Source organism: Petromyzon marinus, unplaced genomic scaffold (assembly GCF_048934315.1).
Source record: "Petromyzon marinus isolate PM22_M1 ecotype Great Lakes invasive population unplaced genomic scaffold, UKy_Petmar_22M1.pri1.0 PM_G_Scaffold_15, whole genome shotgun sequence".
Lineage (NCBI taxonomy): Eukaryota > Metazoa > Chordata > Hyperoartia > Petromyzontiformes > Petromyzontidae > Petromyzon > Petromyzon marinus.
Window position 1 is genome coordinate 1,369,689 of NW_027422706.1, and position 21,603 is coordinate 1,391,291.

The 21,603-nt window shown below is 47.8% G+C and overlaps 2 protein-coding genes across 2 annotated transcripts; both read left to right on the forward strand.

Annotated features, from left to right (window-relative positions):
• The first annotated feature begins 5,099 nt into the window (after nt 1-5,099).
• LOC142910713 (gap junction gamma-1 protein-like) lies at nt 5,100-11,369 on the forward strand. Its single transcript, XM_076060109.1, has 3 exons — nt 5,100-5,302; nt 5,452-5,913; nt 10,601-11,369. Exons 1-3 carry the CDS (start codon nt 5,100-5,102, stop codon nt 11,040-11,042), a joined length of 1,107 nt encoding a protein of 368 aa, XP_075916224.1. The 3' UTR covers nt 11,043-11,369.
• Nucleotides 11,370-14,712: 3,343 nt separating this feature from the next.
• LOC142910714 (E1A-binding protein p400-like) lies at nt 14,713-20,580 on the forward strand. The gene is made up of 7 exons (XM_076060110.1): nt 14,713-14,763; nt 16,132-16,305; nt 16,865-16,918; nt 17,303-17,439; nt 18,919-18,975; nt 19,530-19,614; nt 20,572-20,580. Exons 1-7 carry the CDS (start codon nt 14,713-14,715, stop codon nt 20,578-20,580), a joined length of 567 nt encoding a protein of 188 aa, XP_075916225.1.
• Nucleotides 20,581-21,603: the final 1,023 nt, after the last annotated feature.

The following is a 21,603-nucleotide window of genomic DNA, read 5'->3' on the forward strand; positions in this document are numbered from 1 at the left end:
CATTAAGGTCCAGGTAATGACTACGCTTGCTGTACGAGTTACAAATCTGTTATGAGTGGCTAATGCTGATTTGTTTTTACGTGGATTAAATGCACACAGCAGCCAGTGCAAAGGCGTTTTTTTGTACAAATACATTTTGAAGTATATATAGTATGGCCAATTTAAACACTGCATAAAACAAATTATAAGATTAATGCCTTTTAATGTTAATGAATGCAAAGGAAAAAAGATCAAAACACAGTGTTTAACCATTCGGTCTCTGATACATTTAATGTTTAGTTATGAAATCGGCTCAAATCTATCAATATATCAATAGTTACAATTCCTGTAAGTTTTAAACTATTATACACTGCAAGTACATCAAGTGAAGGTTGGTTGAATACTGTAGTTAAAATTTTTGAAGATTTTGGTTGAGGTTTTATTTTGAACAGTACAATCGTGTTCATCAACCAATCAACAGAGAGCCGCTCTATGGGTATCTCGGTAAAGTCAAGTAGGTAATAAAATAATTTAAATTAAAACAACATTTTATCTTATACCTACTACGTAACTTTACCGAAAGAAACTAAGAGTGTGGATCCCTGCAGTCACGAAAACTTCAAGTCGAGATTATTATTATTGTTGCTGATACAGCTGACCCTGGACTTTCAATATCCCGGGAAAGGATTCGAGACTTCCCCGGACGTCGGCAAACGCGAACTTACCAGGAAGAGAAACCGGGACAGGTGGCAACTCCAAGTGGAGCGCCCCGCGACAATTACCGACCGCGCGCGCGGTCGGAGCGAGCGACTGGCGGCGCGTGGGCGGGGCTTGGTGACCCACCCGGACTGTACCACCCCGCTGGACGTTGTGGGGGGGGGGGCTGGCAGTGCCCTGCCCGACAATGGGTCTCGGTGGTCACAATTTACATTTAGAGATGGGATCGGCCAAGTTCGGCTTCCCCCCCACCCCCCACCGCCCACCGCCGCACCCCCTCCACTTTGTATCGGATACGGTGAGTTCAGCTCCTGGCTAAGTGACTCAGTGCCCAGGTCGACTGCCGCCACTCTGCTGCGTCATTAAAATCGTAAGCCCGGCCAGGTTCAAGTCCTGCTCTGGAGAGGGGGTGGTGTTGACTCAGCCCATCATCATCATCATGCCTCGGTGGGAGTGGTCGATAAAATAGGTACCTATTAGGTGGCACGTGACTAGTAGCCACCAGGGCCATAGAAAGATGCGGGCTGGATGTTTTATGCCGGGTGAACAATTATGATGCCGGATCATCGACGCATGCAGAGAGAATCGAAGCCCCGGGCAAATTGTAGCTCGTGGCGAGCGGACACCGTGGACCCTAGCGACTGGGTCGCGACTGATTAATGAAAAGATTGTGGGGTCATTAGGAAGGATCACAGGGAGGTGGTGAGGATGGGTCTGGTAGGACGGGGAAGTGGGAATTGGAGCGAGTGGACAGTGTGGGGGAGGGGTTCATTGGGGTCTTGGTTTTGTGGGGGGGGGGGAGGTATGGGCGAGGCGGGGGGGGCTGTAAACAGCCCTGAACCAGTGGTGGAAACTCCACATTACTATGGTGGGGGGCGAGTAACCCCACGGATTATCAAACCCGGAGATCTGCGTTGGGTCTTTCACATCCACTACCACCTATGGGCACACGACCCTGCCACGTGGGGGCGGACCCTGCCACGTGGGGGGGCGGACCCTGTCACGTGGGGTGGGGGGCGGACCCTGCCACGTGGGGGCGGACCCTGCCACGTGGGGGAGGACCCTGCCACGTGGGGGGGGCGGACCCTGCCACGTGATGCGCGTTCGGTCGACCTCACGGCCACATCGCGTCACTGTGTCACGTGAGAACTTTGTGCTATAGAGTCACTAAATATACTGTTATAGAGTCACTAAATATACTGTTATAGAGTCACTATTAATACTGTTATAGAGTCACTATTAATACTGTTATAGAGTCACTATTAATACTGCTATAGAGTCCCTATTAATACTGTTATAGAGTCACTATTAATACTGCTATAGTCACTAATAATACTGTTATAGAGTCACTATTAATACTGTTATAGAGTCACTATTAATGCTGTTATAGTCACTATTAATACTGTTATAGAGTTACTATTATTACTGCTATAGAGTGACTATTAATACTGTTATAGAGTCACTATTAATACTGTTATACAGTGACTATTAATACTGCTATAGAGTCACTATTAATGCTGTTATAGAGTCACTATTAATACTGCTATAGAGTCACTATTAATACTGTTATAGAGTCACTATTAATACTGTTATAGAGTCACTATTAATACTGTTATAGAGTCACTATTAATACTGTTATAGAGTCACTATTAATACTGCTATAGAGTCACTATTAATACTGTTATAGAGTCACTATTAATACTGTTATAGAGTCACTAATAATACTGTTATAGAGAGACTATTAATACTGTTATAGAGTCACTATTAATACTGCTATAGAGTCACTATTAATACTGTTATAGAGTCACTATTAATACTGTTATAGAGTCACTATTAATACTGTTATAGAGTCACTATTAATACTGCTATAGAGTCACTATTAATACTGTTATAGAGTCACTAATAATACCGTTATAGAGTGACTATTAATACTGTTATAGAGTCACTATTAATACTGCTATAGAGTCACTATTAATACTGTTATAGAGTCACTATTAATACTGTTATAGAGTCACTATTAATACTGTTATAGAGTCACTATTATACTGCTATAGAGTCACTATTAATACTGTTATAGAGTCACTATTAATACTGCTATAGAGTCACTATTAATACTGCTATAGAGTCACTATTAATACTGTTATAGAGTCACTATTAATACTGATATAGAGTCACTATTAATAATGCTATAGAGTCACTATTAATACTGCTATAGAGTCACTATTAATACTGTTATAGAGTCACTATTAATACTGATATAGAGTCACTATTAATAATGCTATAGAGTCACTATTAATACTGCTATAGAGTCACTATTAATACTGCTATAGAGTCACTATTAATACTGCTATAGAGTCACTATTAATACTGTTATAGAGTCACTATTAATACTGTTATAGAGTCACTATTAATACTGTTATAGAGTCACTATTAATACTGTTATAGAGTCACTATTAATACTGTTATAGTCACTATTAATACTGCTATAGAGTGACTTAATACTGCTATAGAGTCACTATTAATACTGCTATAGAGTGACTATTGATACTGCTATAGAGTCACTATTAATACTGTTATAGAGTCACTATTAATACTGTTATAGAGTCACTATTAATACTGCTATAGAGTGACTATTAATACTGTTATAGAGTCACTATTAATACTGTTATAGAGTCACTATTAATACTGCTATAGAGTCACTATTAATACTGTTATAGAGTCACTATTAATACTGCTATAGAGTCACTATTAATACTGCTATAGAGTCACTATTAATACTGTTATAGAGTCACTATTAATACTGCTATAGAGTCACTATTAATACTGCTATAGAGTCGCTATTAATGCTGCTTTAGAGTCACTATTAATACTGTTATAGAGTCAATATTAATACTTCTATAGAGTGACTTAATACTGCTATAGAGTGACTATTGATACTGCTATAGAGTCACTATTAATACTGCTATAGAGTCACTATTAATACTGTTATAGAGTCACTATTAATACTGCTATAGAGTCACTATTAATACTGCTATAGAGTCACTATTAATACTGCTATAGAGTGACTATTGATACTGCTATAGAGTGACTATTAATACTGCTATAGAGTGACTATTAATACTGCTATAGAGTCACTATTAATACTGCTATAGAGTCACTATTAATACTGCTGTAGAGTGACTATTGATACTGCTATAGAGTCACTATTAATACTGTTATAGAGTCACTATAAATACCGCTATAGAGGGACTATTAATACTGCTATAGAGTGACTATTAATACTGTTATAGAGTCACTATTAATAATGCGATAGAGTGACTATTAATACTGTTATCGAGTCACTATTAATACTGCTATAGAGTCACTATTAATACTGCTATAGAGTCACTATTAATACTGCTATAGAGTCACTATTAATACTGCTATAGAATCACTATTAATACTGTAGAGTCGATATCTACTGCTATACAGTCAGCATGTACTACTGTACAGTCCATTAATACTGCTATACAGTCAGCATGTACTACTGTAGAGTCGATATCTAATGCTATAGAGTCAGCATGTACTACTGTACAGTCCATTAATACTGCTATAGAGTCAGCATGTACTACTCTAATCATAGCAGGTACCACCACTTTCGCTTGCCCTGCTCTAATCATAGCAGCTTACACCACAGTATGCATGCACTGCTGCAGGGAAAGCAGGTACCACCACACTATGCACTGCTGTAGTAATAGCATGGACCACCACAGTCACTATGCACTGCTGAATTAATAGTGCTCAGTTGTGGCGAGAGTGCAGAGTTTCTCACATCTGCCCAGTGTGCTCATGACCGGCTCCGGTTTAACACCAGAGTGTGTGAGGACGGGTGAGACATCCTCTAACACAAGTGCGGCTACGCTTTTTTTTGGTCACGCTGCACAATGGTGCCGATCGCCGGGACTGGTTTACTACGGCCTTTGGAGCGGCTTTGCCAGTTTCGCCAGATCGGCTCAGGACCGCTGGATAATGTCGGATGATAATCGTGTGGTGACGGATAATCGATGACGATCGACGGTGTCTCGAGCTGAATGCGGTGCCCAACGTGCGACATTGGTTGACGCGCGGCCGGCCAACGCGCCGTCTAAATCCGCGTCTCTCTTCTGGAATTCTCAGGCGGGCAACGCTTTTGGTGAGCCGGCGGTCGCAATGAGCTGGAGCTTCCTGACCCGTCTGTTGGAGGAGATATCTCTGCACTCGACGTACCTGGGCAAGCTCTGGCTCACCACGTTCCTGATCTTGCGCATCATTTTAACACGTAGGCTTTCGCGACCAATATTATTCATAATAAAGGTTTTTGGGTTAGATCGCGTTTATTTATAAATGTGTCGTAACCCTCCACCACCCGATTAATAATGCGCATCATGCTGACTATCGCGGCGGGCGAATCCATCTACCACGACGAGCAGAGCTCGTTCATGTGCAACTCGCAACAGCCGGGCTGCACAAACGTCTGCTACGACTCCTTCGCTCCCCTCTCCTACGTGCGCTTCTGGATTTTTCAGATTATCACCGTGGCGGCGCCCAGCATTCTCTACCTCGCCTTCGCCATACACAGGATACAGAGGTCTAGTAGAGTTACGACGACGACGATAATCGTGATGATGATAATGACGATGAAGGCCCCCCCCCCCCCAAAAAAAAAACCTTAATTCCACTCTTTGTTTTGGTGAGAAGGATATTTTTAAACTTTCATTCCCGCGTCGTTATCCGCAGGTCAGAAGGCTCGACCGGCCACAAAAAGCACCGACGGACCGAGCAAGCCGAGGAGAATGTCCAAGCGGAGAAAGGAGGGGAGTTTGCCGACGAGGCTGGCGAGGTCAAGAAGAACGACCACAGATGGCACGACGGGCGCCGCGCGATCCCGGCCGACGGCCTCATGTGGGCGTACACGCTGCAGCTCGTCCTGCGCACGGTGGCCGAAGTGGGCTTCCTTCTGGGCCAGTACGTGATGTACGGCTTGGAGGTGATCCCCCGCTTCGAGTGCCCCCGCCGCCACCCTTGCCGCCACCGCGTCGACTGCTTCGTGTCGAGGCCCACGGAGAAAACCGTCTTCCTGTACGTGATGTACGCCGTGGGCGGCCTCAGCCTGGCTCTCGACCTGGCCGAGCTGTGGCACCTGGGGATGGGCGCCCTCGGGGACTTGTTGCCAGGCAGCCGAGCCAAGCGCCAGCAACGGTCAGGGCCGGATTAAGGTTCTTGTAGGCCCTAGACACTTCTGTCTCGTAGGCCTTTAGTCAGGGCCAGATTAATGTTCTTGTAGGCCCTAGACACTTCTGTCTCGTAGGCCTTCAGTCAGGGCTGGATTAATGTTCTTGTAGGGCCTTGACATTTCTATCTCGTAGGCCTTCAGTCAGGGCTGGAATAATGTTCTTGTAGGGCCTAGACACTTCTATCTCGTAGGCCTTCAGTCAGGGCCAGATTAAGGTTCTTGTAGGGCCTAGACACTTCTATCTCGTAGGCTTTCAGTCAGGGCCGGATTAAGGTTCTTGTAGGCCCTAGACACTTCTATCTCGTAGGCCTTCAGTCAGGGCCGGATTAATGTTCTTGTAGGCCCTAGACACTTCTATCTCGTAGGCCTTCAGTCAGGGCCGGATTAATGTTCTTGTAGGGCCTTGACACTTCTATCTCGTAGGCCTTCAGTCAGGGCTGGATTAAGGTTCTTGTAGGGCCTAGACACTTCTATCTCGTAGGCCTTCAGTCAGGGCCAGATTAAGGTTCTTGTAGGGCCTTGACACTTCTTTCTTGTAGGCCTTCAGTCAGGGCCAGATTAAGGTTCTTGTAGGGCGTAGACACTTCTATCTCGTAGGCCTTCAGTCAGGGCTGGATTAAGGTTCTTGTAGGGCCTTGACACTTCTATCTCGTAGGCCTTCAGTCAGGGCCGGATTGAGGTTTATTGTAGGCCCTAGACACTTCTGTCTCATAGGCCTTCAGTCAGGGCCGGATTAAGGTTCTTGTAGGCCCTAGACACTTATATCTCGTAGGCCTTCAGTCACGGCTGGATTAATGTTCTTGTAGGGCCTAGATACTTCTTTCTCATAGGCCTTCAGTCAGGGCCAGATTAAGGTTCTTGTAGGGCCTAGACACTTCTATCTCGTAGGCCTTCATTCAGGGCTGGATTAAGGTTCTTGTAGGGCCTTGACATTTCTATCTCGTAGGCCTTCAGTCAGGGCCGGATTAAGGTTCTTGTAGGGCCTTGACACTTCTATCTCGTAGGCCTTCAGTCAGGGCCGGATTAAGGTTCTTGTAGGGCCTAGACACTTCTATCTCGTAGGCCTTCAGTCAGGGCTGGATTAAGGTTCTTGTAGGGCCTAGAGACTTATATCTCGTAGGCCTTCAGTCAGGGCTAGATTAAGGTTCTTGTAGGCCCTAGACACTTCTATCTCATAGGCCTTCAGTCAGGGCTGGATTAATGTTCTTGTAGGCCCTAGACACTTCTATCTCGTAGGCCTTCAGTCACGGCTGGATTAATGTTCTTGTAGGGCCTAGATACTTCTATCTCGTAGGCCTTCAGTCAGGGCTGGATTAATGTTCTTGTAGGGCCTTGACATTTCTATCTCGTAGGCCTTCAGTCAGGGCTGGAATAATGTTCTTGTAGGGCCTAGACACTTCTATCTCGTAGGCCTTCAGTCAGGGCCAGATTAAGGTTCTTGTAGGGCCTAGACACTTCTATCTCGTAGGCCTTCAGTCAGGGCTGGATTAAGGTTCTTGTAGGCCCTAGACACTTCTGTCTCGTAGGCCTTCAGTCAGGGCTGGATTAATGTTCTTGTAGGGCCTTGACACTTATATCTCGTAGGCTTTCAGTCAGGGCCGGATTAAGGTTCTTGTAGGGCCTTGACACTTCTATCTCGTAGGCCTTCAGTCAGGGCCGGATTAATGTTCTTGTAGGCCCTAGACACTTCTATCTCGTAGGCCTTCAGTCAGGGCCGGATTAATGTTCTTGTAGGGCCTTGACACTTCTATCTCGTAGGCCTTCAGTCAGGGCTGGATTAAGGTTCTTGTAGGGCCTAGACACTTCTATCTCGTAGGCCTTCAGTCAGGGCCAGATTAAGGTTCTTGTAGGGCCTTGACACTTCTTTCTTGTAGGCCTTCAGTCAGGGCCAGATTAAGGTTCTTGTAGGGCGTAGACACTTCTATCTCGTAGGCCTTCAGTCAGGGCTGGATTAAGGTTCTTGTAGGGCCTTGACACTTCTATCTCGTAGGCCTTCAGTCAGGGCCGGATTGAGGTTTATTGTAGGCCCTAGACACTTCTGTCTCATAGGCCTTCAGTCAGGGCCGGATTAAGGTTCTTGTAGGCCCTAGACACTTATATCTCGTAGGCCTTCAGTCACGGCTGGATTAATGTTCTTGTAGGGCCTAGATACTTCTTTCTCATAGGCCTTCAGTCAGGGCCAGATTAAGGTTCTTGTAGGGCCTAGACACTTCTATCTCGTAGGCCTTCATTCAGGGCTGGATTAAGGTTCTTGTAGGGCCTTGACATTTCTATCTCGTAGGCCTTCAGTCAGGGCCGGATTAAGGTTCTTGTAGGGCCTTGACACTTCTATCTCGTAGGCCTTCAGTCAGGGCCGGATTAAGGTTCTTGTAGGGCCTAGACACTTCTATCTCGTAGGCCTTCAGTCAGGGCTGGATTAAGGTTCTTGTAGGGCCTAGAGACTTATATCTCGTAGGCCTTCAGTCAGGGCTAGATTAAGGTTCTTGTAGGCCCTAGACACTTCTATCTCATAGGCCTTCAGTCAGGGCTGGATTAATGTTCTTGTAGGCCCTAGACACTTCTATCTCGTAGGCCTTCAGTCACGGCTGGATTAATGTTCTTGTAGGGCCTAGATACTTCTATCTCATAGGCCTTCAGTCAGGGCCAGATTAAGGTTCTTGTAGGCCCTAGACACTTCTATCTCGTAGGCCTTCAGTCACGGCTGGATTAATGTTCTTGTAGGGCCTAGATACTTCTATCTCGTAGGCCTTCAGTCAGGGCCAGATTAAGGTTCTTGTAGGGCCTTGACACTTCTATCTCGTAGGCCTTCAGTCACGGCTGGATTAAGGTTCTTGTAGGGCCTTGACACTTCTATCTCGTAGGCCTTCAGTCAGGGCCAGATTAAGGTTCTTGTAGGGCCTTGACACTTCTATCTCGTAGGCCTTCAGTCAGGGCCAGATTAAGGTTCTTGTAGGCCCTAGACACTTCTATCTCGTAGGCCTTCAGTCAGGGCCGGATTGAGGTTTTTTGTAGGCCCTAGACACTTCTGTCTCATAGGCCTTCAGTAAGGGCTGGATTAAGGTTCTTGTAGGCCCTAGACACTTCTATCTCGTAGGCCTTCAGTCAGGGCCGGATTGAGGTTTATTGTAGGCCCTAGACACTTCTGTCTCATAGGCCTTCAGTAAGGGCTGGATTAAGGTTCTTGTAGGCCCTAGACACTTCTATCTCGTAGGCCTTCAGTCAGGGCTGGATTAAGGTTCTTGTAGGCCCTAGACACTTCTATCTCGTAGGCCTTCAGTCAGGGCCAGATTAAGGTTCTTGTAGGCCCTAGACACTTCTATCTCGTAGGCCTTCAGCGGTAATGTTCTACAGCTGCTACTGCTGCTAACCCATGTCACTAACTCCCTCCGCTGTCACTCGGCTTCCTTCACGCGGTACTTGAAACTGGACGTGCGTCGTCGCTGCTGACACGTTCATTACTTAGCCAGTGCCCTCGTTCGACGGGAGGGCGCGCTGCGTGCCCGCACTTCGGCAGATTCCTACTTGAAGTCATTGGGGAGAGGAGCAAAAATATATCACGCGAGGTAAGCCTCGAAATATCGAATGCGGAAATGTCTTCCGCTATTTATTTTTTGACCGCGGCTATCGCGTGGGATGCCGTTTGTTTTCACCGATAACAAATTCGACATCACCATGGGACCTCCCATGATGTAGCTGCACATGACGTAGCTGCTCACAACGAGCTCTCAATGTGCTGATAGTGGCATTGTGTCTGTGCTGTTCGCCTTTTGGCATCCTCTGGTCTAACACTGTTTGAGGCTAGGCTCTAAAGATAGCTCTCCCTGGTGTGGACCAATCAGTTTCAAAGACAATGCATCATATACTACCAGAGCATGTTTGTTTGCATGTTCACCACAAGTGTAGCGACATAAATGGTGTCACTACTCTGTAGCGACAGTAGCGAGTGAAGAGTGGTGCTGTATGCGTGGTGCCGCTCTATGGTACCAGAGTGAGCACGGCACGGAATGGCTCACTAGAGGGCAGGGTCCGGGTGTCGCTGAGGTCGGGTCAGGACATGATATCCTGGGTGAACCCGAGAGGGCACGTGACTGGACGAGGGGGCAAGGGGGGACGTGAGGGTTACGTGATAAGGACCCAGGGTCCATCCCGGAAGGATCTGGAAGGGGCGTGGCCAAGGGCAGAGCCGGCCACGCCCCCTCCCGGAAGGATCTGGAAGGGGGCGTGGGCAAGGGCAGAGCCGGCCACACAGTTATAAACCAAGTCCCGGGTGGGAGCGGGGCTGCTGGGTCAACTCTGGGAATGAAGCCGCCATCTAAGGTCCTCGGTCTCCGGTCTCCGCTAGTGGACCAGGCAGCGTGTTGAGCTGTCCTGGTCCGGTAATATAATTAGCTAAGTTGGGAGCGGTGGTTACCGCCCTATGTCGTCATCCTGTTGAGAGTTACCTGTTGCCTCCAGTTCTAGTGTGCGCCTAAATGGAACCCACCACACAAGTGCTGCGTGTGGTTAATGTGAACTTGATTCCATGCAAAAGGTTTCTATTTGGCGTTCCAACATCTGAACACAACTCGTGCTTTATTGCCAGAAAGGGTACGGGCTTCCTCCCTGACGCTCAAAACGTGCCGTTCCCGCTGCTACTGTCGTTGCCATGAACAGGATTGCGAACGGCGATCCTCCTCCTCCGCCTCCTCCTCCTCCTCGTCGCGCGGCCGAGACGGAGGAGGCCGCCCCCCGGCAGGTGGCGATAACGCCGGCGGCTGCGTCGCAGCTGCAAGGTTACCTGCGCGCGATACAGCGGCGGCTGGAGCTGACGGTTTCCCCACCACCCCGACGGGCCAGGGCAACGCGGGGATACGGGGAGAGCGGAGCAGGGAGAGGTGGGGGAGGCGGAGAGGGAGGACGGCGGGAGACTCCGGCCTTACGCTCGGCCGCGGTGGCCGTGAGCAAAAACCCCCAAGTGCAGCTCGGCAAGAAATACGAAGTGGCGGCGGTGGCAGACGAAGTAGGAGATTCCGGAGAAGAACAAGGAGAGGTCAAGGCCGCCTCTAGGAAGGGAATGGCCGTCCGAACGAAGAAATATCCAACCATCTCAGTTTAAGTTTCCTTACTCTTTGGTCCTTTCGGTAACGTCACGTCGGTAGAAATAAACATTGTACTTTTTATTCTTGGTTCTTTCGGTAAAGTCACCACGTAGAAGGGAAACTATAAAATAATACAAATATAAAGCAATAGAATTATCTTATTGTTTTATATTTTTTATTTTTTTATTTTATTGTTTCCCTTCTACGTGGTGACTTTACCAAAAGAACCAAAGAGTGTGAATCCCTGCAGTCGCGAAAGCTTCAAGTCGAGATTTAAGTTTCCTGTTTTGAGTTGAACGCCGAGTTATTCACGAATAAAGGTTTTCTCTTTTGGGGGGGTCAGATCTCGCTTGTGAGTTGTAGATATGTCGTTGAGCACTCCACCACCCGGCATCAGCCAGCAAGGTTGTGTCACGTAGACGAAACCTCGTGCCGGGTGGTTACTACTGCAGCCCACCAGTGTGTTTGAGAGAACAATTGTGAGCGTGGATTTATTCTCCCAACACTATACACTGCACTACTATACACTACACTATACACTACACACGGCACTATGCTTTACCCGACTATACACTATACTACTATACACATCACTACTATACATTACACTACTATACACTACACACAATACTGTACATTACACTACCATACACCACTATGCACTACACTATTATACACTACTCTACATCACTATACACTTTAGTAATATTCATTACTATACACTACACCAGTGGTTCTTAACCTGGGTTCGATCGAACCCCAGGGGTTCGGTGAGTCGATCTCAGGGGTTCGGCAGAGCCCCCGCCACGGAGGTCCGGACACACTTGAATTATTGTGTAAATTTGTGATGACACACACGGCCCGCTTGGCCATCACTGGCTGCAGATGATCATGCTACACTGCTTGGCCAATCAGCGCTGCGGGGAATTTAGTGCGTACTCAGTAGTCAACGTGTGACTGTTGTTGTACGTCGTGTGATTTCTTTAATATTTTATCCATACTAACTATGTCGGGCAAAAGAAGAAAGTGGTCGGACGAATATGTACAACATGGATTCTCATGTATCACGGAACGTGATGGGAGTGAGCGTCCTATCTGCATGATTTGCAACGCCAAGTTGAGCAACTCTAGTCTTGCACCGGCAAAACTAAAGGAACACTTCTTGAAGCTGCATGGAGACGGGGAATACAAGAACACAACACTTGCTGAATTCAGGGTGAAGAGAGCCAGATTCGATGAAAGGGCCACTCTGCCTGCTCTTGGATTTGTACCTGTTAACAAACCGATCCTGACAGCATCGTACGAAGTTGCTTACCTGATCGCAAAGCAGGGCAAGCCACACACCATTGGTGAAACACTTGTGAAACCAGCTGCATTAAAGATGGCGAATCTGATACTCGGAACAGTGGCCGAAGGTAAATTATCCCAAATTCCCCTTTCAAATGACACCGTCAGTGACAGAATAGAAGACATGAGTAAAGACATCTTGGCTCAAGTAGTCGCGGATCTGATTTCAAGCCCGGCAAAATTCAGCCTTCAACTCGACGAAACCACAGACGTTTCTGATCTAAGCCAGCTTGCTGTTTTTGTACGCTATGTGAAAGACGACATGATAAAAGAAGAGTTTTTTATTTTGTAAGCCTCTTACAACAACAACGAAGGCAGCCGATGTGAATAAGCTTGTGGATGACTTCTTCAGAGACAACAATCTTTCATGGGATATGGTTTCTGCAGTTTGTACGGACGGAGCTCCAGTCATGCTGGGAAGAAAGTCTGGTTTTGGTGCGCTAGTAAAGGCCGATGCACCACACATCATTGTGACGCATTGTATTCTGCACAGGCATGCGTTGGCAACAAAAACCTTACCTCCAAAAATGGCAGAAGTATTAAAAACTGGTGGAATGTGTGAACTATGTGCGAAAAAGTGCTCTGAGGCACCGCATCTTCAGTGAGCTGTGTAAAGAAATGGGCTCTGAATTTGAGGTACTTCTGCTCCATTCTAATATTCGGTGGTTATCCCGGGGACAGGTGCTGAATCGTGTTTTTGCCATGCGTGTGGAATTAGCCCTGTTTTTGCAAGAGCACCAACACTGCCATGCAGATTGCTTCAAAAATCCTGAGTTCATTCTCATTTTAGCGTACATGGCTGATATATTCGCAGCTCTCAATCATCTCAATCAGCAGATGCAGGGTGGTGGAGTCAATATCATGGAAGCGGAAGAACACCTGAAGGCTTTTAAAAAAAAGCTACCATTATGGAAACGACGAACAGAGAACAATAACTTCGCAAACTTCCCGCTTCTGGACGACTGTGCAAGTAAGATCGAAGATGTGTCTGGAATCGGAGATATTTCTGTATCCACGGAACTGAAGCAAACAATTGCCACGCACTTAGATGAGCTTGCAAAGTCTCTCGACGGATATTTCCCTACAAGAGAGTCATATCCAGCATGGGTGAGACAGCCGTTCACGTTTGCTGTTGAAGCAGCAGATGTCAATGATGAATTCCTCGACGAAATCATTGAAATTCAGCAGAGCCAGGTTCAACAGCAACTCTTCAGAACAACAACGCTCTCAACGTTTTGGTGTCGACAAATGAACAAGTATCCAGTTATTGCTAAGAAAGCCCTGGATTTTTTTATACCATTTGTTACAACATATCTTTGTGAGCAATCCTTTTCGAGGATGCTGGACATAAAAACGAAGAAAAGGAACAGACTTTGCTGTGAAAATGACATGAGAGTGGCACTTGCCAAGGTGAAGCCACGCATATCTGAACTGATCTCTCAAAGGCAACAGCAGAAGTCACATTGATTTCCAGGTATGTAATTTGTTGTGAGTTTATGCATTGTGTTGGTTTTATTCTTTGAACAAGTTAATGTTCATGCACAGCTCATTTTGTGTACCAGTAAAAAACATATCTTTGTCTTGAATTTGAAAAAAATTACATTTTATTTTTCACTAAAGAGGGGTTCGGTGAATGCGCATATGAAACTGGTGGGGTTCGGTACCTCCAACAAGGTTAAGAACCACTGCACTACACTATACGCTGCTATACACCACAGTAATATAGGCTACACTACTATACAATACGCTATACACTGCACTATACACTACTAAACACTGCACTATACACTACTATACATCACTATACACTATAGTAATATACACTGCTATACACGACACTATACACTGCTATACAGAGTAATATAGGCTACACTACTATACACTACACTATACACTGCACTATACACTACTATACATCACTATACACTATAGGAATATACCTTGCTATACACTACACTATACGCTGCTATACACAGTAATATAGGCTACACTACTATACACTACACTATACACTACACACAATAATGTACACTACACTACCATACACCAATATACACCACTACTATACAGCACTATACACTAGTAATATACACTACTATACACTACACTGCACTATACACTTCTATACATCACTATACACTAGTAATATACACTGCTATACACTACACTATACCCTGCTATACACCACAGTAATATAGGCTACACTACTATACACTACACACAATACTGTATACTACACTACTATACACAATAGCATCAGGAAAACTCCTTTCATCAATCGACTGGCAAGTCTTTTTGAGGCCCTTGGAGCCGACCGCCCACCTATTGCGTTGACCCTCAATGCCGCCAAACATTCACAAACTCCTAAAAACCGTTCACTCGATGCTTTCGGTAAAGTCACGTAGAAGAGAAATAATAAAATAATAAAACAATAAAATTCTCACGACGTTTCGATTGCTAAACAAACATGCAATCATCAGCAGGTGTGAAATCCACAGCGAGAAGATTTTGAAAAAAAAAGTGGCGTTTTTTTAATGATGATTGCAAATGTTGTGAGAATGATTTTTTTTAAATATTTTTATTATTTTATTGTTTCCCTTCTACGTGGTGGTGACTTTACCGAGAGAACCAAGAATATGAATCCCTGCAGTCACGGAAGCTTTAAATCTACATTTAAATCCTAAAAACCGCTTGTATTACAACTTTAAAAAAGGAAACTGGCCACTTTTCACTTATGATTCAGAATAATTATTCACCGACAACATCAACCATAGCCACACATCCGCAAATAACTCTGAAAAGAATTTCAGAAACATCATCGCGACTACCACCAAGCACACCGTCGCTGGGGGGTTGCTGCAAGCAACACCTTCCCTGCCTCCCTAAACAAGCCTCAACGCTAATAAACCAACGGAACACCATTAGGACAAACAATCCTACATCACCACAAATCTCCCGGCCTTCAATATTGAAATCACAATGCTAATCAATCAAGCCAAAACAGGGAACGCTGGCACGAGTTTGTCGAATCTTTTGAACACCGCCAAAACTCATCAAAACTTTGGAAGACCATCAAAGCCTTAGACGGACACTCCAAACCGCCAATTGCACAACCACTTTCAACAACATATCCGATCTTGAAACTACTGGTACCAGTCATCGGCAAGTCCACTCAGCTCCACGTCCTCCTGTACCATGTCACTCCATCTCTTCTCTGGCCCGGGCCGCGCCCGTTTAGCCCCCTCTATCCGGCAGAACAAAAGCTGTTTAGGCATGCCGGACCACAGACACACACACACAAACTTACCCACTCACCCACCCACCCACTCACCCACCCACCCACTCACCCACCAACCCACTCACCCACCCAACTACTCACCCACCCACCCACTCACCCACCCACTCACTCACCCACTCACCCACCCACTCACTCACCCACCCACTCACCCACCAACCCACTCACCCACCCAACTACTCATCCACCAACCCACTCACCCACTCACCCACTCACTCACCCACTCACCCACCCACTCACTCACCCACTCACTCACCTACTCACCCACCAACCCACTCACCCAACTACTCACCCACCCACTCACCCACCCACCCACTCACCCACCAACCCACTCACTCACCCACTCACTCACTCACCCACCCACTCACTCACTCACCCACTCACCCACCCACTCACCCACCCACGCACTCACCCAACTACTCACCCACCCACCAACCCCCCCTCCCTCCGTGTCTCCTCACCAGGCGATCCAGCAGCTGCTGGAGCTGCCGCTGAACCTGGCCCTGGTGTCCCCGGCGCACACCCCCAACTGGGAGCTGGTGAGCGATGTGGTGAACGTGGTGAGCCGCGTCTACCGCTCACCCAAGCACTGCCGCTCGCGCTACGAGGCCGTTGTGGTGCCACGCGAGGAGGGCAAGGTGGGTGGCTGGGTGGGGGGGTGGGTGGGTAAGTGAGTGGGTGGCTGGGTGGGTGGGTAAGTGGGTTGGTGGGTGGGTGAATGGGTGAATGGGTGGCTGGGTGAGTGAGTGGGTGAGCTGACTATCACCATGGTGACGGTGGTGGTGAGCTGACTGTCACCGTGGTGATGGTGATGGTGAGCTGACTGTTACCATGGTGACGGTGGTGGTGAGCTGACTGTCACCATAGTGATGGTGAGCTGACGGTGATGGTGAGCTGACTGTCACCATGGTGACGGTGATGGTGAGCTGACTGTCATCATGGTGACGGTGATGGTGAGCTGACTGTCACCATGGTGACGGTGATGGTGAGCTGACTGTCACCATGGTGACGGTGGTGGCGAGTTGACTGTCACCATGCTGATGGTGAGCTGACGGTGAGCTGACTGTCACCATGGTGATGGTGAGCTGACGGTGATGGTGAGCTGACTGTCACCATGGTGGTGGTGAGCTCACCATCACCATGGTGACGGTGGTGGTGAGCTGCTGACCGTCTTCGTGCCTTCAATGTCTCCCCCAGCTCCTCTACGACTTCCACCCCAAGAAGAAGCAGAAGACCAAAGGCGTCTACAAGGTGAGTGGCTGGTGAGCGAGCCGCTGGTGAGTGGGTGAGCGGGTGGGTGAGTGGGCGAGCGGGTGGGTGAGCGGATGGGTGGGTGGGTGAGTGGGCAGGCGGGCAAGCGGGTGGGTGGGTGAGTGGGTGAGCGGGCGAGCGAGCCGCGGGTGAGCCGGTGAGTAGGCGAGTGAGCGGGTGAGCAGGTGAGCTAAGTGGGTCTCATGGTGATGGTGGTGGTGGTGATGATGATGGCGGCGATGATGATGGCTGTAGTGGGTCTCATGGTGGTGGTGATGATGATGGCGGCGATGATGATGGCTGTAGTGGGTCTCATGGTGGTGGTGATGATGATCATTTGACTGCTTCCCTCCCTCCCCCTCCCTCCCCTCCCTCCCCGCGTAGACGAAGAGCAGGCAGCCGCTGTGCACCAGCCAGATCTTCGCGCAGGACGAGCACACGGCTCAGACGGAGCTCTTCTCTGCCAAGTTTGAGCTGGCGCGGAGCAGCGCTGCCAAGCGCAGGATGTCACTCAAACCCGTGTGGGTGCCCGCACGCTCACCCACCCACTCACTCGCTCACCCACTCACTCACTCACCCACTCACTCACTCACCGACCCACTCACTCACCCACTCACTTACTCATCCACTCACTCACCCACCCACTCACTCACCCACTCACTCACCCACCCACCCACCCACTCACTCACTCACCCACTCACTTACTCACCCACTCACTCACCCACCCACCCACCCACTCACTCACCCACCCACTCACTCACCTGCCCACTCACTCACTCACCAACTCACCCGCCCACTCACCCACCCACTCACCTGCCCACTCACCCACCCACCCACTCACCCACTCACTCACCCACTCACCCACCCACCCACTCACTCACCCACTCACCCACCCACTCACTCACCCACCCACTCACTCACTCACTCACTCGCCCACCCACCCACACACTCACCCACTCACCCACCCACTCACTCACTCATCCACTCACTCACCCGCCCACTCACCCACCCACCCACTCACTCACCCATTCACTCGCCCACCCACCCACACACACACTCTTCCACCCACTCGCCCACCCACCCACACACACACTCTTCCACCCACTCACCCACCCACTCACTCACCCACTCACTCGCCTACCCACCCACCCACTCACTCACCCACTCACTCACTCACCCACCCACTCACCTACCCACTCACCCACCCACCCACCCATTCACCCACCCACCCACTCACTCACCCACTCACCCACCCACCCACTCACTCACCCACTCACCCACCCACTCACCCACCCACCCACTCACTCACTCATCCACTCACCCGCCCACTCACCCACTCACCCGCCCACCCACCCACACACACACTCTTCCACCCACTCACCCACCCACTCACTCACCCACTCACTCACCTACCCACCCACTCACTCACCCACTCACCCACTCACTCGCCCACTCACCCACTCACTCACCCACAAACTCACCCACCCACCCGCTCATCCACTCACTCACCCGCCCCCTCTGACGTCGCGTGTGCGTGCGTGCGCGTGCGTGTGTCTACGTGTGCGTGCGTGCGCGTGCGTGTGTCTACGTGTGTGCGTGTGTGTGTCTGCGTGCGTGCGTGCGTGTGTCTGTGCATGTCTGTGTATCTGCGTGCGTGTGTCTGTGCATGTGTGTGTGTCTGCGTGCGTGTGCGTGTGTGTCTGCGTGCGTGCGTGTGTGTCTGTGCATGTGTGTGTGTCTGCGTGCGTGTGTGTGTGTGTCTGTGCATGTGTGTGTGTCTGCGTGCGTGTGTCTGTGCATGTGTGTGTGTCTGCGTGCGTGTGCGTGTGTGTGTCTGTGCATGTGTGTGTGTCTGCGTGCGTGCGTGTGTGCGTCTGCGTGCGTGCGTGTGTGTGTCTGTGCATGTGTGTGTGTCTGCGTGCGTGTGTGTGTGTGTCTGCGTGCGTGTGTGTGACTTTGTGTGTGTGTGACTGTGTGTGTGTGTGCTGCGCTCTTTTCAGGTTGGGGACAAATCTCTTCCAGAAGAATCCCAAGCACGTGTCGGTGCCGTCGGAGAGGTGAGCACCCCACACCGCTGATGGTGATGATGGTGATGGTGTTGATGGTGTTGATGATGGTGTTGATGATGGTGTTGATGGTGTTGATGATGGTGTTGATGGTGTTGATGATGGTGTTGATGGTGTTGATGATGGTGTTGATGGTGTTGATGATGGTGTTGATGGTGTTGATGATGGTGTTGATGGTGTTGTTTATGGTGTTGATGTTGTTGATGGTGTTGTTGATGGTGTTGTTGATGGTTTTGATGTTGTTGATCGTGTTGATGGTGTTGATGCTATTGATAGTGTTGTTTATGGTGTTGATGGTGTTGATGGTGTTGATGATGGTGTTGATGGTGTTGTTTATGGTGTTGATGTTGTTGATGGTGTTGTTGATGGTGTTGTTGATGGTTTTGATGTTGTTGATCGTGTTGATGGTGTTGATGCTATTGATAGTGTTGTTTATGGTGTTGATGTTGTTGATGTTGTTGATGTTGTTGATGGTATTGATAGTGTTGTTGATGTTGTTGATGGTGTTTTTGATGTTGTTGTTGATGTTGTTGATGTTGTTGCAGCGGTATCAGCTACGAGACGCCGCTGTCACCTGTCCAGGTGGCAGCGCTCAGGGCGGAGAGAATCGCTAAGGAGAAGAAGCTGAGAGTGGGGGTGGGGGGGGAGAGTGGGGGGAGAGTGGGGGGAGGGTGGGGGGAGAGTGGGGGGAGAGTGGGGCGATGGTGGGTGACTAAGTGCATGGGTGAGTGGTGGGTGAATGGGTGAACATGCAAACACACATGACTCTGATAATAACAATATGATGCATTGTCTTCAATAACAATGTAACTATTACACTAGGATGCATTGTCTTTAATAACAATGTAACTGTAACAATATGATGCATTGTCTTTAATAACAATGTAACTATAACACTAGGATACATTGTCTTCAATAACAATGTAACTATTACAATAGGTTACATTGTCTTCAATAACAATGTAACTATTACAATATGATGAATTGTCTTCAATAACAATGTAACTATAACAATATGATCCATTGTCTTCAATAACATTGTAACTATAACACTAGGATACATTGTCTTAAATAACAATGTAACTATAACAATATGATGAATTGTCTTCAATAACAATGTAACTATAACAATAGGATGCATTGCCTTTAATAACAATGTACAGTGAGGGATAAAAGTATTTGATCCCCTGCTGATTTTGTACGTTTGCCCACTGACAAAAAAATGGTCAGTCTATAATTTTAATGGTAGGTTTATTTGAACAGTGAGAGACAGAATAACAACAACAAAATCCAGAAAAAAAAGCATTTCAAAAATGTAATAAATGTATTTGCATTTTTATGAGGGAAATAAGTATTTGACCCCTCTGCAAAACATGACTTAGTACTTGGTGGCAAAACCCTTGTTGGCAATCACAGAGGTCAGATGTTTCTTGTAGTTGGCCACCAGATTTGCACACATCTCAGGCGGGATTTTGTGCCACTCCTCTTTGCAGATCTTCTCCAAGTCATTAAGGTTTCGAGGCTGACGTTTGGCAACTCGAACCTTCAGCTCCCTCCACAGATTTTCTATGGGATTAAGGTCTGGAGACTGGCTAGGCCACTCCAGGACCTTAATGTGCTTCTTCTTGAGCCACTCCTTTGTTGCCTTGGCCGTGTGTTTTGGGTCATTGTCATGCTGGAATACCCATCCACGACCCATTTTCAATGCCCTGGCTGAGGGAAGGAGGTTCTCACCCAAGATTTGACGGTATATGGCCCCGTCCATCGTCCCTTTGATACAGTGAAGTTGTTCTGTCCCCTTAGCAGAAAAACACCCCCAAAGCATAATGTTTCCACCTCCATGTTTGACGGTGGGGATGGTGTTCTTGGGGTCATAGGCAGCATTCCTCCTCCTCCAAACACGGCGAGTTGAGTTGATGCCAAAGAGCTCCATTTTGGTCTCATCTTACCACAACACTTTCACCCAGTTGTCCTCTGAATCATTCAGATGTTCATTGGCAAACTTCAGATGGTCATGTATATGTGCTTTCTTGAGCAGGGGGACTTTGCGGGCGATGCAGGATTTCCTTCACGGCGTAGTGTGTTACCAATTGTTTTCTTGGTGACTGTGGTCCCAGCTGCCTTGAGATCATTGACAAGATCCTCCCGTGTAGTTCTGGGCTGATTCCTCACCGTTCTCATGATCATTGCAGCTCCACGAGGTGAGAACTTGCATGGAGCCCCAGGCCGAGGGAGATTGGCAGTTCTTTTGTGTTTCTTCCATTTGCGAATAATCGCACCAACTGTTGTCACCTTCTCACCAAGCTGCTTGGCAATGGTCTTGTAGCCCATTCCAGCCTTGTGTAGGTCTACAATCTTGTCCCTGACATCCTTGGAGAGCTCTTTGGTCTTGGCCATGGTGGAGAGTTTGGAATCTGATTGATTGATTGCTTCTGTGGACAGGTGTCTTTTATACAGGTAACAAGCTGAGATTAGGAGCACTCCCTTTAAGAGTGTGCTCCTAATCGCAGCTCGTTACCTGTATAAAAGACACCTGGGAGCCAAAAATGTTTCTAATTGAGAGGGGGTCAAATACTTATTTCCCTCATTAAAATGCAAATTAATTTATAACATTATTAA